This window comes from Macrotis lagotis, chromosome 1 (genome assembly GCF_037893015.1).
Source record: "Macrotis lagotis isolate mMagLag1 chromosome 1, bilby.v1.9.chrom.fasta, whole genome shotgun sequence".
Classification (NCBI taxonomy): Eukaryota; Metazoa; Chordata; class Mammalia; order Peramelemorphia; family Peramelidae; genus Macrotis; species Macrotis lagotis.
In genome coordinates, this window is record NC_133658.1 from 882,376,547 (window position 1) to 882,391,110 (window position 14,564).

General features: G+C 39.4%; 1 protein-coding gene across 1 annotated transcript in view; it reads left to right on the forward strand.

Moving 5' to 3' along the window:
* EXOSC10 (exosome component 10) overlaps positions 1-14,564 on the forward strand; it is a 37,789-nt gene that overhangs the window by 13,734 nt on the left and 9,491 nt on the right. The window contains exons 10-17 of the mRNA XM_074218467.1: positions 1,889-2,079; positions 3,929-4,085; positions 4,275-4,423; positions 4,629-4,679; positions 5,164-5,275; positions 6,617-6,667; positions 6,836-6,914; positions 7,090-7,199. Of these exons, the coding sequence (XP_074074568.1) occupies positions 1,889-2,079; positions 3,929-4,085; positions 4,275-4,423; positions 4,629-4,679; positions 5,164-5,275; positions 6,617-6,667; positions 6,836-6,914; positions 7,090-7,199 (900 nt within the window). The remainder of the gene's footprint in view (positions 1-1,888; positions 2,080-3,928; positions 4,086-4,274; positions 4,424-4,628; positions 4,680-5,163; positions 5,276-6,616; positions 6,668-6,835; positions 6,915-7,089; positions 7,200-14,564) is intronic.

Consider the following 14,564-nt stretch of genomic DNA (forward strand, 5'->3'; position numbering starts at 1 on the left):
CTCATTTCACTCAGCATCAATTCATGCAAGTCTTTTCAGACTTTTCTGAAATCCCATCCCTCATAACTTCTTATTGAACAATAGTGTTCCATCACATATGCTAGTTTGTTCAGCTCTTCCCCAATTAAAGGGCATTCCCTCAATTTCCAATTCTTTGTCACTACAAAAAGAGCTGCCATGAATATTTTTGTACTTATGGGATTTTTACCCTTTTCATGATCTCTTCAGGATACAGACTCAGTAATGGTATTGGTGGTTCAAAGGGTATATACATTTTTATTGCCCTTTGGGCACAATTCCAAATTGCCCTCCAGAAAGGCTGGATCAGTTCACAATTCCACCAACAATGCATTAGTGTCCCAGATTTCCCCAGTTCCCTCCAAAATTGATCATTAGCCTTTCTGGACATATTGACCAATCTTAGAGGTCTGAGGTTGTACCTCTGAGATGCTTTCCTTTGCATTTCTCTAATCAGTAATGATTTAGAGCAATTTTTCATATGACTGGTTAGCTTTGAATTCTTCATCTGAGAATTGCTTTTCCATAGTAGATGATGTTTTCTGAGTTTGAGTGTGATAGTAGTACAAGCTTGAGGAAATGGTAGAGTCTAGTGAAAGTTTTTCAGGATTGGGGCTTGGGAAGACTGGAGCATGTATGAAGTGGAAGAGTAAAAGAGAAGTGATGATGGAAGTTATGATCTGTTTAGAAGATTTGAAGGGTGGGAGCCAGGACACAGCTCACACACTGGTTGCCACAATTAAGATCCAAGAGCATGCTGCCAGATTATAACAGTGAGTTGAATCTAATAAGATGGAAGTTAATAGAGACAAATGCAGTAGTGTTACATACTTGTATTCAAAAATCCTCCATCAGAGATAACAAGGTAGAATCGACATTGTTAGATAATAGTTTACCTGTTAAACTGGGGGATTGTTGTATAGCAAACTCATTTTTTATTGGCATTATGCCAATAGTTACTATGATCTTGGGCTGTATTGGAGAGGCAGAGCTTCCAAGAGGATTTTGGGGGGGGGGGTGGTGATAGTCAACTGTCCTGATGAGTTAGAGACCACAGAGAAGATGGGATAGTAAAGGATAGTAAAAGAGCAAAAGTTCATGCCCTATGAGCATGGTTAGCAGATTAGGTTAATTGAGAAATGTTAAAAATATGTAAATTATCCCAATTTGTAGTTTTCTAAACCTGCAGTGTCACTGATTAGAGGAATGGGAGATGATTGGACTGGAGAAGAGAAGACTGGGTTGGGGAATACCTCATTTGAGCCTCATAACAATTCTTTTAGGTGATTGGTGAATATTACTATCATCTGCATTTTATAGACAAGGAAACTGAGATTCAGCAAAATTGTGACTTGTTCACAGGCACACATCTAAGATGACATGTCTTATGTTTAAATCCAGGTCTTTCTCAATCTGAGTCTACTACCTCTCCCTCCCAGCCTCTGGAAGGAATTGAGAAGAATAGGAATTGTAGGCTAACTATAGCAAGAGGGCAAAATTGAGGAAAGAGAAATTCAGACTTGGTCCAATAAAAAACTTTCTAGAAGCCATCTGGAAGTATTCTATCATTCCTTGGGATGGTGGGTCCCCTGGAGGGGTAGAGATGCCCTGGTTAAACTTGTCATAGAAAGCAGTCTTTTAAGTAGGAGTAGCTAGACTGACTGGTTGCTCAAGTCCCTTCCAATTTTGCACTTCTGTTATTGTCTAGATTTCTTGGCCATGATTTGTGTTTGCCTGGGTTACCAGATTGAGATCAGCTTCTCAAACTAAACCCACAGCCTTGTCCCCATTTGGATTTCCATCATGGGGCTCAGTCACTGAGGCAGAATTAGCTCTGGATGCTTCTCATGGTTTTGGTTTTGCTCTCTAGGTCTTTCATGGTGCTGATATGGACATCGAATGGCTGCAGAAAGACTTTGGGCTGTATGTGGTGAATATGTTTGATACCCACCAGGCAGCTCGCATCCTCAACCTTGGCAGGCACTCCCTGGATCACTTACTGAAATTCTATTGCAATGTGGAAACGAACAAGCAATATCAACTGGCTGACTGGAGGATACGGTATGATTCTTGTTGGTGACTCTGTTGGCTGAAATTTGAGTACCCAATTGAACTCCTCTTTGGAAGACTGGGTTTATATTTCTGTTTATGACATATATGATTTACAAGATGGGTCTTCTCTTGTTTTGTAAGAATTGTCATTGGCATAAAAGCAGCATAATTTCAGAGGGATAATGTGCTCTTATTTGGGCTGAATTTGTTACTGTAAGTAAAAGGAAAAGTGGAGAGGAAATCATTTTTAGTAGCTCCTTAAAGGAGAATTGCAGTCATTAGATTTACCTCTTTGGTTCTCTTATGCTTTAAACTCACATTTTTCTGGTGTATTGTGTGTAATAAGTTTGATACCAAAATGTGGTAGCTCTTTAACTTTTTACTTGTTTAATAATAGTGCAGAAATGTGATTTAGCAATTTGGGTTTTCTTGAAGCTCATATTCCCATTCCCCAGCAGCTGCCCAAAGCACTACTGTTCCATCTACCGTTAGACATTGTGTCTCTTTGTTGTTGGTCATCAGAAGTAACCTAACTAAAATAATAATCAAATAAGCCTGTTAGCAAAATAACAAAAGTAATAGCTCATATTTCTCTGTGCCTTGATGACTTTCAGAGCACTTTCCTCATCACAGCCTTGGAAGATAGTTTGTACAAGTCTTGTCTCTGTTGTCAGAGGAGGAAATGGAGCTTCAGAGAAGTCAAATGATTTTCTCAGAGGCTCCCAGCTTGTAAGTTGGGCCTGCCTGCTTCCTTTCCAGGGCTCTCTGTGGGCACTTGGGCATCCCCTGTTGTCCTATTAGCACCCTTCAGACAGGGCAGCCAAGAGAAACCCTCGGCTGAAGTGAGAAGAGTCCTGACTGAGGCTCAGGACAGGTCAGTTTCTGGTCTCACTTCTGGACAAATTATTTACCCTTTCTCAGCCTCAGTTTCCTCAATCTATAAGAAGGGTATAGGAATACTTAACAATTGCTCTGAGGGTCAAAATAGATTATCAGAGGAACATAGTTGGGGGACTGAAAGGAACCTTTTCAAGGCACCTGGTCCTAACCTCTCATGAAGATGAAGCCCAGAGAAATTCAGAGATTATCTAGACTCTTGGGAACAAGGAACTTCTGAGACTCTGTTGCCCAAGAATCCCCACTATCAGCAACTTCCACAAGTGGCTCAGGAGCCTGCACAGGGAAACATCTTGGGATTGCCCTGTTGATGAGTTTCTTAGTAGTTTTTGCTCATTGTTCCTAATTATGTTCTTGAGAACCAAGCAGAACAGGTCTAAACTCTCATCTGGGGGACAGCCTTTGAGTTACCTAATGACAACTCTATTGTCCTTCCTAAGTGTCCTCTTCCCCATGTTTAATGTCAGCAGTTCCCCATCCAGTGGCCCTCCTCTGGACCATTCCAGCTTATCAGAGTTCTCCCTAAAACATAGAATGCAGAACTAAAATGACCAGAAGTGTCCTTGCCCAGGGCCTACACATGTTATGAGTAGCAGAGTCCTCGTTTAAATCGACATGTTTTCAATCCAAATCTAACCTTCTTTTCATCCCCAATGCTGCTAATTCCCTCTGAGTGTGGGGCATGTAAATGTGGGGAAGTAATAAGTAGTTTGTACTTCTTCCAGTCACTATATTATTACTGAGAGACACCCCTTTCACTCTGTGAATTAAAATAGAAAGCTGAAGTGAATAAAATAACTTATGTTTTGATTAAAGTTTTGTACCTAGGGGCCTGACAAATATTTATTAATTCATTCAATATTTATTACATGTTAAATGTATACCTTTGCCAAGGGGTGGGAGGAATAGTTCAGATGGTTGCCACTAGAAATCACCAAAACTTCCCTTGTTGCATCTCTAGACCTTTACCTGAGGAAATGTTCAACTACGCACGCCATGATACTCATTATCTCCTCTACATTTATGATAAGATGCGTTCAGACCTGTGGGAGCGAGCAAATGGGCAGCCAGCCCAGTTGCAGGTGGTGTGGCAGCGGAGCAAGGACATTTGCCTCAAGGTATGGTTTACCTGAGTCCAAACAAAAGCCAGGGAGAGCTCTTCAGTCATTTGTTCTTTATGGGGTGACTATTCATTCCTCTTATTCTTTTACTCTTTTGGGAAACATAGATTTAGACTTGGCCTGTTGAAGACCAAAAATACATTTTCTTACCCATATCTTGCCTGTTGTTCTTTTAACCCTTTGTAGAGGTTCATTAAACCAATTTTCACTGAAGATTCATACCTTGAACTATATAGAAAGCAGAAGAAGCATCTCAATACTCAGCAACTCACAGCCTTTCAATTGCTTTATTCTTGGAGGGACAGAACAGCCCGGAAAGAGGATGAGAGTTATGGGTGAGACAGTGATTGAACAGAAATTATTTTACTACTTTCCACAAGACCTTGGCAAGCTTGCTTACAAAAGAAGGCTGAATTTACTGCCCAGATCTATAATTTGAGTCTGTCCTGCTGAGTTACCACATTGTTTAATTCATGACATTTGTTATTCTTGATGAGAACTTTGTGCTCCCCCAGTCTTACTAAGTTCTTTTTGTTGCAGCTATGTCCTGCCCAACCACATGATGCTGAAGATAGCTGAGGAGCTGCCCAAGTGAGTCTGTGTACTGGCAGAATGGCAATCTTAGGGATTTCCAGTCTCCAAAATCTCGTTTTCCTGATTGTTGGTCAGAGTTGCTCTTCTACTTAGAGACCATTAGTACTAATTATGTCCCTGTGATGAGTGCTGAAAGTGCAAGGATAGATTAAAGGGAGGCCCAGCTCTCAAGGATCTTACATTCTAAAGGGAAGGAAAGATATGCATGGGGAGGGGGAGAGGGAGGGAAGGGAAATAAGGAGAATTCATAGTGGAGATAGCCCTTGGATTGGACCTTGAGGGAAAGATTCAGAGTTTCTCTACTAAGCTGAAGTGAACTTTTCCTTGGTCTCACTGAGTTAATAATGGCTAACAATCTGCTGATAAACCTTTGATCTTTCATGAAGTCATTGGACCTGACCTTGAATCCATTGGTCATTCTTCTGAATATTTTAAAATACTATTCTTTTTGAAGATAGACTGAATTGTTGTTTATCTTTAGGGAACCTCAAGGTATTATTGCTTGTTGCAACCCTGTACCTCCTCTCGTGCGTCAGCAAATCAATGAAATGCACCTTCTAATTCAACAGGCTCGAGAGATGCCACTGCTGAAGGTAAGATAATGTTCCACCTAAAGACACTGAATGCTAACAAACCTATTAGGTTTTCTAGAACCTATTTCCCATTGAGCAGCTTGGTATTTACTCTGCACGTGGAGATACTAGGAAAATGATAAAATGATTAGCATTAGATACTACAATGTGCATGGCCTCTGGTGTTCAGCTGCACCTACACCATAGTATGAGGATCTCAGGTTCTTTTATTTCATGACCTTGACTCAGTTACCTTTTTTGGTGCCATGTGCCTCTTGGACAGTCTGGAGAAGCCTATGTATCTCTTCTCAGAATAATGTTTTTAAATTCATGAAAATACAAAGAAAATCAATTATCTTGAAATGAAAATGTGATTCTCCCCCCCCCCCCCATTCAAATACATGACTTGTTGGGACTGTGTACAGAATAAATCTGAGTCAGAAAAACCTGTCAAGTGATTTCTGTGTTTCAGACTTGAGGGAGAGAACTCCTGAATCTGAGGTCCTAAGATAGGGAATTAAAAAGGTGTGAGAAGTATTGGAAAGGAGAACTCATCAGGATCAGGACTAGCCACAGGGAGCAAAGGAGGAGGAAAGACCATTCTAAAAGTTTGAGCCTGTGTTGACAGGAAAATTCAAGTTTAGGAAGAGGGAATTATGGGGAAGATAAGTCAAATGTTAGACCTGTGTTGTTGGAGGTAAAGGAAGAGGATCTGGGATTTCAGTCGCTCCTTGAATCTAGCTTCCTGCAGAAAGGAGTTTTTGATAGGCAGGAATGTTTTTGGTAATTGTTGAATTGTACATGCCTAACAAAAGAAATATGCTGTACCTACCAGGCTGTACATGACAGTCACAATTGATGCACAATACTCTTTTTCTGTTTTACTTTGTTCATAGAAATGTTTATTTTACTTGATAGTTTAAATTCAAAGTTTTAAAAAATATTTTTTTAAAGTAGTAATTGAACAGAAATCTTATAAGAAACTAGGAAATCTAAGAAAGCAAGATGAGGAAGAGGAGATGAGACATCATGAGCAGTTGAAAATAGGCCAGGATGACTGAGCCATGGACCCTGCATGTAGTAGGAGTGATGGTTAGTACACCTGGACAAGTAAGAAGGGACTAGACTAGGAAGAGATGTGCATGCCAGACGGGAGGAGTATATTTTTGATTCCAGAGGTAATAGAGCCACCGGAGTTTATTAAGTAGGCAGATAGCACAGTCAGACCTGCCCGTTAAGAAGATCACTTAGGCCATTGAGTGGGGAGCTTGGAGGAATGTGATGGGGAGAGCCTGGAGGCAAAAGATGCCTTGTTACTGTTCAAATTGGGTTTTTTTTTTTAACTTTTTTCTGTATTCCTAGTCTGAAGTCACATCTGGAGTGAAAAAGAGCAGATCCCAGCCTGCTTCAGAGGTACAGTATTGTCTTTCCTGGGGTGGATTTCATATAACCAGATAAATGCACACTGTCCTCTGTTGAGATGACACCAATCTATGTTTTTTTTTCTTCAGAGCAAATCTATAGGAGGATTGATTTATAACAACCTTTGTTTTCTCTGTTTTTACATATATATATATTCAGAGAATAGAAAATGCTTTATTTGGACCTCATGACAATTCTCGAGCTCCTCCAGATGATTATCTAAATGTTGCAGCCACAGGTAAACCTCTACTTATATGGGACACTCCTGATTTTTGTCTAATTTTTGCTTATGGTTCAGATTTGGATCCTTTTAAGAAACTTGGACACAGCTTCAGGAAAATTTCTGAATGTGGAAATCTTTCAGGCACAGGCTACTTACACCTAAAAGCCTTCAATTGCTTTCATTTCTATAGGTCCTGGGCCACTTCAGAAAAGGGCAACCCTCTTCTCTGACAAAGATGAAAAGGAGACCTTTTCAGATGTGGACAGCCTTATTGCTACTGCAGTCATCACATTATTCAGTGTGAGTAACTACCTAGTTTGTTACAAACTTCACTACCCATAATTTACCTTATCAAATATATCCAATGTCTGAGCCACTGAGATTCCAAACATCAGACAGGGTAAGGGAGAGAGGGAGGAAGGCCTTTAGTGCCTGGTATGTTGGCTTCAGTTTCCTCAGATGGGGATGGTAACAACACCTGTCTCTTCGGGTTGATACTTGTAAAAGGCGCATAGTAGGACCTATATAAATGCTGATATTCTTTCTCTATCACATTCACAAGCTGTTCCTCATCTCATTGAACTCAGGTTGTTTCCACTTTTTGGGATTACAAGTAATATTGGTGCAAGTAGGGGCGGCTAGGTGGCGTGGTGGATAGAGCACCGGCCCTGGAGTCAGAAGTACCTGGGTTCAAATTCAGCCTCAGACACTTAATAATTACCTAGCTGTGTGGCCTTGGGCAAGCCACTTAACCCCATTGCCTTGCAAAGGAAAATATATTGGTGCAAGTGAATCTTTACCCTTTGTGATGGACTTCCTTCTGTTATAATCCCTCAAGTAGGATTACTAAATCAAAGCTTATGAACAATTTAATCATCTGACAATTAAGATTGATAATAGTTCAAGTCATTTTTTCCAATTCTAGCTTCAAAAGCTTTTTATATATAATCAAAAACTTTTTTTCCCCAAAAGATTCTCTATGCCATCCTTGGCTGCAAATTCCTTTTCTGGCCACAACTGTGAAAGAAATTTTTCAGTCTTCAACTTTTTAAAGGGACATCATATGAGAGCCTTGAAATATTTACATTCATTAATACTGCCATTCAGAAGCCTGCATAGATCCATCAAATGCAATTTTTCCAATATTATTTTCAAGTTTATAATTTATTTATCTTTGTTAGACTTGTTATGCTTATACAGGGATTGACAGTCTTATTATCTAGTTCAGGGGCAAGCAACTTCTAGTTCCTTGGCCTGTATTCATTTGGTATTGTCAAGGAGGTGAGATTGGAAATTCAACAAATTTGGGAGCTTTTTAAGGGTGAATTAATTACACGTTTGACTAAATATAGCCCAAGAATGATGTTATAAATGGCCAAATGACCCTTGGCAGAAAAAAGATTCCCCATCCCTGAACTAGATCTTTATTTCAGCTTTTTTCTTTTTCTAAGAACTTGGATCCTATGCTGGTTGATGGATGAATAATATTATCTCATAATGCTTTTAATCATAAAATTGCACTCCTTGTCTTAATGCTTTCTGATTTCATTGACCTTATCTGAAAACTTGATTGCAATTTCCAGTGTTTTAGATGCAACTGAAGTATGTAATAGATTATTCCAGACCCTTCACTTTGAATTTGTATGACTCATGAGATTTTAGATATATTTTGTATAGGCACCAAATTTTGGAGTTGATTATTTTCCCAGTCATCCAGGCTTGCAGTCTTGGTGTTCTCCTCAGTTCTTCATTCTCTCTCACCACCATTCCCTTCCCCCTGTTTTCCAATCTTTGGTTTTAGTTTCCTAATTTATGTCACATAAATCTCCTCCTCTTCTCTAACACTGTCACTATCCTGGTTCAGGCCCATTTCTTTTTAGATTTTTCAAGGCAACGGGGTTAAGTGGCTTGCTCAAGGCCACACAGCTAGGTGATTATTAAGTGTCTGAGGCCGAATTTGAACCCAGGTACTCCTGACTCCAAGGCTGGTGCTCTATTCACTGTGCCACCTAGCCACCCCACTGTGCCACCTAGCTGCCCATTACACTCCACTAATACAGTAGTGGGCTGCTAGATCTTCTACCTCAATTCTTTCCCTCTTCTAATCCATTCTCTACTCAGATGTCAAATTGATCTTTCTAAAGCATAGGTCTGATCATGTTCTTCCTACTATTCTGCCATTCAGTCAACCCTTAGAGCTTTCCTGTCATCTTCAGGATGCAATCAATTTGTGTTTGGCATTCAGAAGTCTTCTCACAATTCATAACCTAGACCCCTCCTAACCTTTGCACCTTGTCTTTACATACTCTTGGATTTACAGCCTCCTGGTTGTTCCTTGACCATGATACACCATCTCCCAACTCCAAGCATTTTCCCAGGCTTAGAATTCTGTCCCTCTTCATCTTCTGCCTCCTGGTTTTGTTGGCTTCCTTTAAGTACCAACTAAAATCATACCTTTTTTTTAAAAGAAATATTTTATTTATTTTGAGTTTTACAATTTTCCCTCCACCCACCCCCCACAGAAGACATTCTGTTAGTGTTTACATTGGTTCCATGTTAGACATTGATCTAAGTTGAATGTGATGACAGAGAAATTATATCCTTAAGGAAGAAAAATAAAGTATGAGATAGTAAAATTACATAATAATATGACACTTTTTTTTTCTAATTTGATGGTTAATAGTCTTTGGTCTTTGTTCATGAACAAAGCCCACAATTCTTTTCTCTGGATACAGATGGTATTCTCCATTGCAGATAGCTCAAAATTGTCCCTGGTTGTTGCACTGATGGAATGAGGAAGTCCATCAGGGTTGATCATCACCCTCATGTTGCATAGGGTGTACAATGTTTTTCTGGTTCTGCTCATCTCGCTCAGCATCAGTTCATTCAAATCCTTCCAGGCTTCCCTGAATTCCCATCCTGCCAGGTTTCTAATAGAAATATACCCCAGTTTGTTAACCCATTCCCCAATTGAAGAACATTCACTTAATTTCCAATTCTTTGCCACCACAAACAGGACTACTATAAATGTTTTTGTACAAGTGATGTTTTTTATCATTTATCATCCCTTCAGGGTATGGATCCAGTAGTGGTGTTGCTGGGTCAAAGGGCATACATATTTTTGTTGCTCTTTGGGCATAATCCCAAATTGCTCTCCAGAAAGGTTGGATGAGTTCACAGCTCCAACAATGGATTAGTGTCCCAGATTTCCCATATCCCTTCCAACATTGATCATTGTCCTTTCTGGTCATATTGGCCAGTCTGAAAGGTGTGAAGTGGTACCTCAGAGATGCTTTAATTTGCATTTCTCTAATAAGTAGTGATTTGAAGCAATTTTTCATATGACTATGGATTGCTTTGATTTCCTCATCTATAAATTGTCTTTGCATATCCTTTAACCATTTGTCAATTGGGGAATGGATTATTTTTTTTGAAAATTTGACTCAGTTCTCTGTATTATTTTAGACATGAGTCCTTTGTCAGATAAAGTCATACCTTCTTAAAGAAACTTTTCCCCATCCTTTCATATATATGTCTTGTTTTTGTACATTGTTGCTTTCATATAGTTCCCTCCTAAGAGGTTATGCCCCTCAAGAGCAGAGACTATTTTTTGCCTTTCTTTGTATCCCTGATGCCTAACACTTGGTAAGCATGTTGATTGACTGCAAGTCGTTCCCTTTTTGTTGGTGAATTCAAGCCATTAATATTTCAGAGTATAATAGTTTGGTTTTCTCCCCATTAGATCTTGAGGTATAGTTTTTTAAAATCAGTGCAAGGTACAGTAACAGTATTGCCTGTTTTGTTTTTACAAACCCACAATTACTCTCCATGCAAACACCCCCTTTTTTTTGTCTGTAACAAACAAAAAACTTTGTAATCTTAATTAGACATACATATAGACTCCCCCTATCCTGGGAGTCAGCTTTTAGTAGCACAGATATTTTTGACTCTTTCCTAAACAAACAAGATCATCTGAGGTTTAGGAATCATCCTCTTCTCTCATTCTCTATTTCTTTATAAGAATCCTTTATTTTTGGCCCTGATCACCTAAATAGTTCACTACTCCCTCATCCCTTTTATTTCTCTTGATAACCTGATTCTCTTTGTTCTTTTTTCAAAGGATTCTTTTTTCAATTACCTTAATGCTAGGCATGATTTTAAAAATATACTGGCCCTAGCTCAGATGCCATCTAATCCAACCCCCTAAATTAGAGATGGGGAAGTAGAGGTATATGACTTGCCCAAGGTCACAGAGGTAGAGGTGGTATTTGAGTTCAGGTCTTTTGACTCACTTTCCATGTTGTCATGCCTGTCTCTAACAGTACTCATTTGTATGTTTTGCACTTTCTTTCCATCCAATTCTTGACCCTCTGGTATAGTTTTCAAGTACCTGGTCAGTCTGTAATTCAGAAGCCCTTTACAATGTTAGATTTCTCATTAAGAGATAATTCAATTTTCCGAACTTAGTGAAGCAATCAGCAAGTATTTATTGAGCCCTTACTATGTGTTTATTGTTTTGCTGAGCTCTAGGGACACAAAGAAAGAACAAAATCTTGTCCTTCAGGGATCCACACTTCCACAGGGGAGGCAGCATCCAGGTACATAACATAGAGAGTAGACAAAGATCACCCAGAGGTGAAAGCTGTGGGCAGCTGGGAGGCCTCCCCCTCAAGAGACTCCGAAAGACCTGCTACAACCGTGGAATTGGAGGAAGTCAGTGAACCTTAGAGGTGTAGGGGTGAAGGCAGAGCATTCCAAATGTAAGGGTGGGGGACAGCTAGTACATAGAGATAGAAGATGGAGAGCCATAGTGTGGTACAGGGAGGCCCCCATGTGGAAGAGACATAAAGTGAAGAAATGGAGAAAAGAGCCAGGTTACAAAGTGATTGAAATGCAAAGCAGAGGACACATAGTGTTAAAATTGTATCGTGTCCCCCAATCAGTGCGCCCCCGCCCCAGCCATTTGTAAATATGTTTGTAAGTAGCTAGTTAAGGTAATGATAGTGGGAACTAAGATTGCAAAGAGGTACTTAAGGAGAATTCACTTATAATCTGTCCCATAAATTAAGATAGCATGATTACTTGCAAACTGTCATAAATTTAGGGCAGGGGACTCCTGTAAGGGCCCCATACTGGTGTAGTATGATCAGAACACTCACAGATGTTAAACTAATGCACTAGTCCTAATTTGTAGCTCATAATTTTGAGTTAATGTAGCCATGATAGCAAATTAACCTTAAGGTGGCATAGATGGTAGATCTCTCATCAAATTTCTTTTTTTTTTTTAAAGAACATTTATTTACTCATTTGGGGTGGGGTTTTTTTTTTGCAAAACAATGGGTTGAAGTGACTTGCCCAAGGTCACACAGCTAGGTAATTATTAAATGTCTGAGGCTGGATTTGAACTCAATTCCTCCTGACTCCAGGGCCAGGGCTCTATCCACTGTAACACTAGCTGCCCCTCAAATTTCTGTAAAAATGAAACCCCTAAATCCTCTCCTCTAGCATTCCTCCATCTACTGTGGGTCCATGCTGCCTGATTGCATTCTTCTCTGATCTGTGCTTATGGCTGTATTCTCTTTCCCATTATATTTCCTTCTTCCATTACTCTATCTGCCCACTATCTCCTTTCTACCTCCCTGGCCATTTGACTCTGTTATGGCTTATTAAAGAGTGAATGAAGCACTAATTGTTACTTTGCATCATGGTCTGTGAATAGTCTGCCCTTTGCTCACCCTAGAGGGACTCCATTGTGTTCTATTCCTTTAGTCGCAATAATTCCACAAAAAATTCCAGCAGTTCACTAGCTGGCCATTTAATGCAATAAGTCAAACAAGAGGTAAAGAGGGCCTGCTCTTGGACCTTTATGAAACACGAGAAGAGCACATATATGAGAGAAGTTGTAAAGGTAAAGAAGACAAGATCTAGTGAACTGGTTTTGCATGGGAACTAGAGTGCAGAGTTGAGGATGACAACAAGGTTGTAATCCTGGGTGACTGGATTTAAAATATGAATATTCCGTTGTATTCATGAGCTATAGTTTTTGCCTTCAATTGATGAGTATCTCCTTTGTTTCCAGTCTTTTGCTGGCACAAAAAATTTTGCTGTGTATTCTTTGGTCTATATTGGAATCTTGGGAAGGCATTTAACCTCAGTACTTCTAAGCAGCCTTGGTAGAGGGACTTCTTTTATCCAGAAGTTCCCCATGCAGTGAAATTATATATGCAATTCCTAACCCACTGACACCTTTCTTTCACCTTTTTTACATACTTTGGATTAAAGATTAGAATAATAACTAATAATTTATATCAATATCCATCCTTGGGAAAAAAAAGAATGGCTATCTTAATCACTTTCTCCAAAATGATTTTGAGAATGGTTAGATCAAAGCATAGTTCCTCCAACAGTGTGTAACTGGGCTTATCTTTCTATAGATCCTCCAGTGTAATTCTACTTTGCCAATTTGCTGGGTGTGTGAAATCCAAAAGTTGCTATAATTTGCATTTCCATATGAGAGATTTGGAGCCATCTTTTCAAATAATTGTTAGTAATTTGCATTTCTTCTTTTGAGAACTATTCCTATCCTTTAACTGCTTAGCCTTTGGGTAATGGCTTTTAGTTTTATATGTTTGCGTTCCTTCCATAGTTTGGATATCACATCCTTATCGTGAACGCATCCTTTAAAATTTGGGAAATAATCCAGAAGCTGCCTTTTTTCTCTCTTGCCTTATTTTTCTTTTATGCTTCTATTATCTGAGAACTTTCAGGATAGTGTTGTGTAATTCTGAGTGAGCTGGTTGAAAAACGACTCTGGAATTCTTATAGATGATCTCATTGGGCTACTGGAAATTGTGAACTGCTGCCCCTTTATACAAGAAGCAAATTCTTGTCCTCAGAATGAAGGGACCCTTACTAACATCCCAGGAGTCTCCAGATCTGTCATTTTCCTTTTCTCTCAGAAACCACAGATCCTTTGTCTTCTTTAAATGGCAATGAAATTTATTAGGTTGGGAGATTTCTAATACCCCTTTTGCTTCAATTTCCAAATTTCAAATGAAAGACTTAGTAATTAAAGCTTGAGCATTCTTTGTGAAAGAATACCAGTGTTCAGTTGTTGTTATTCAGTCACCAGATGTTTTGTTCAAAATGATGACATAATCAAAGGCTCCAGATATGACTGGCATTTCTGGAACTCTGACTGTAGTAACTCTAGTCATCTTTGAATGCCTTCTTTAGCATACAACCCATCATTGTGACCCAAGAATGTCAACAGGCTTTGCTCATTTCTTGGGGTTTTTGGTCTTTAAAATGTGATTTCACATGACTTGGCTAGAGGTTTATTCATGTTGCAGGACTGCCTGTCCGCCAGAACCACAGGATTTCTTGCATTCCCATTCACTTTCCCCACAAATGTAGCAGCAGTAGGAGCAGATTTTCCAGTAAGTTTTGCTTTATAGTCTTTACTTGATGCTTTACTTTTACAGTCTTCTTGTTCCTAAATTGAATGACATTTAGCTAAGGGTTGAAAAGAATTTGCTGTGGCTATAACTTTTGCCCCATTCCAGGAGATCCACAAGGGTCCTGCTATCTGACCTGGCATTGCTACCAGGAACACAGGCCAGACAGAACTCTTTCTGCTTGGCCGTCTCTAGAGGAGAATGCAGT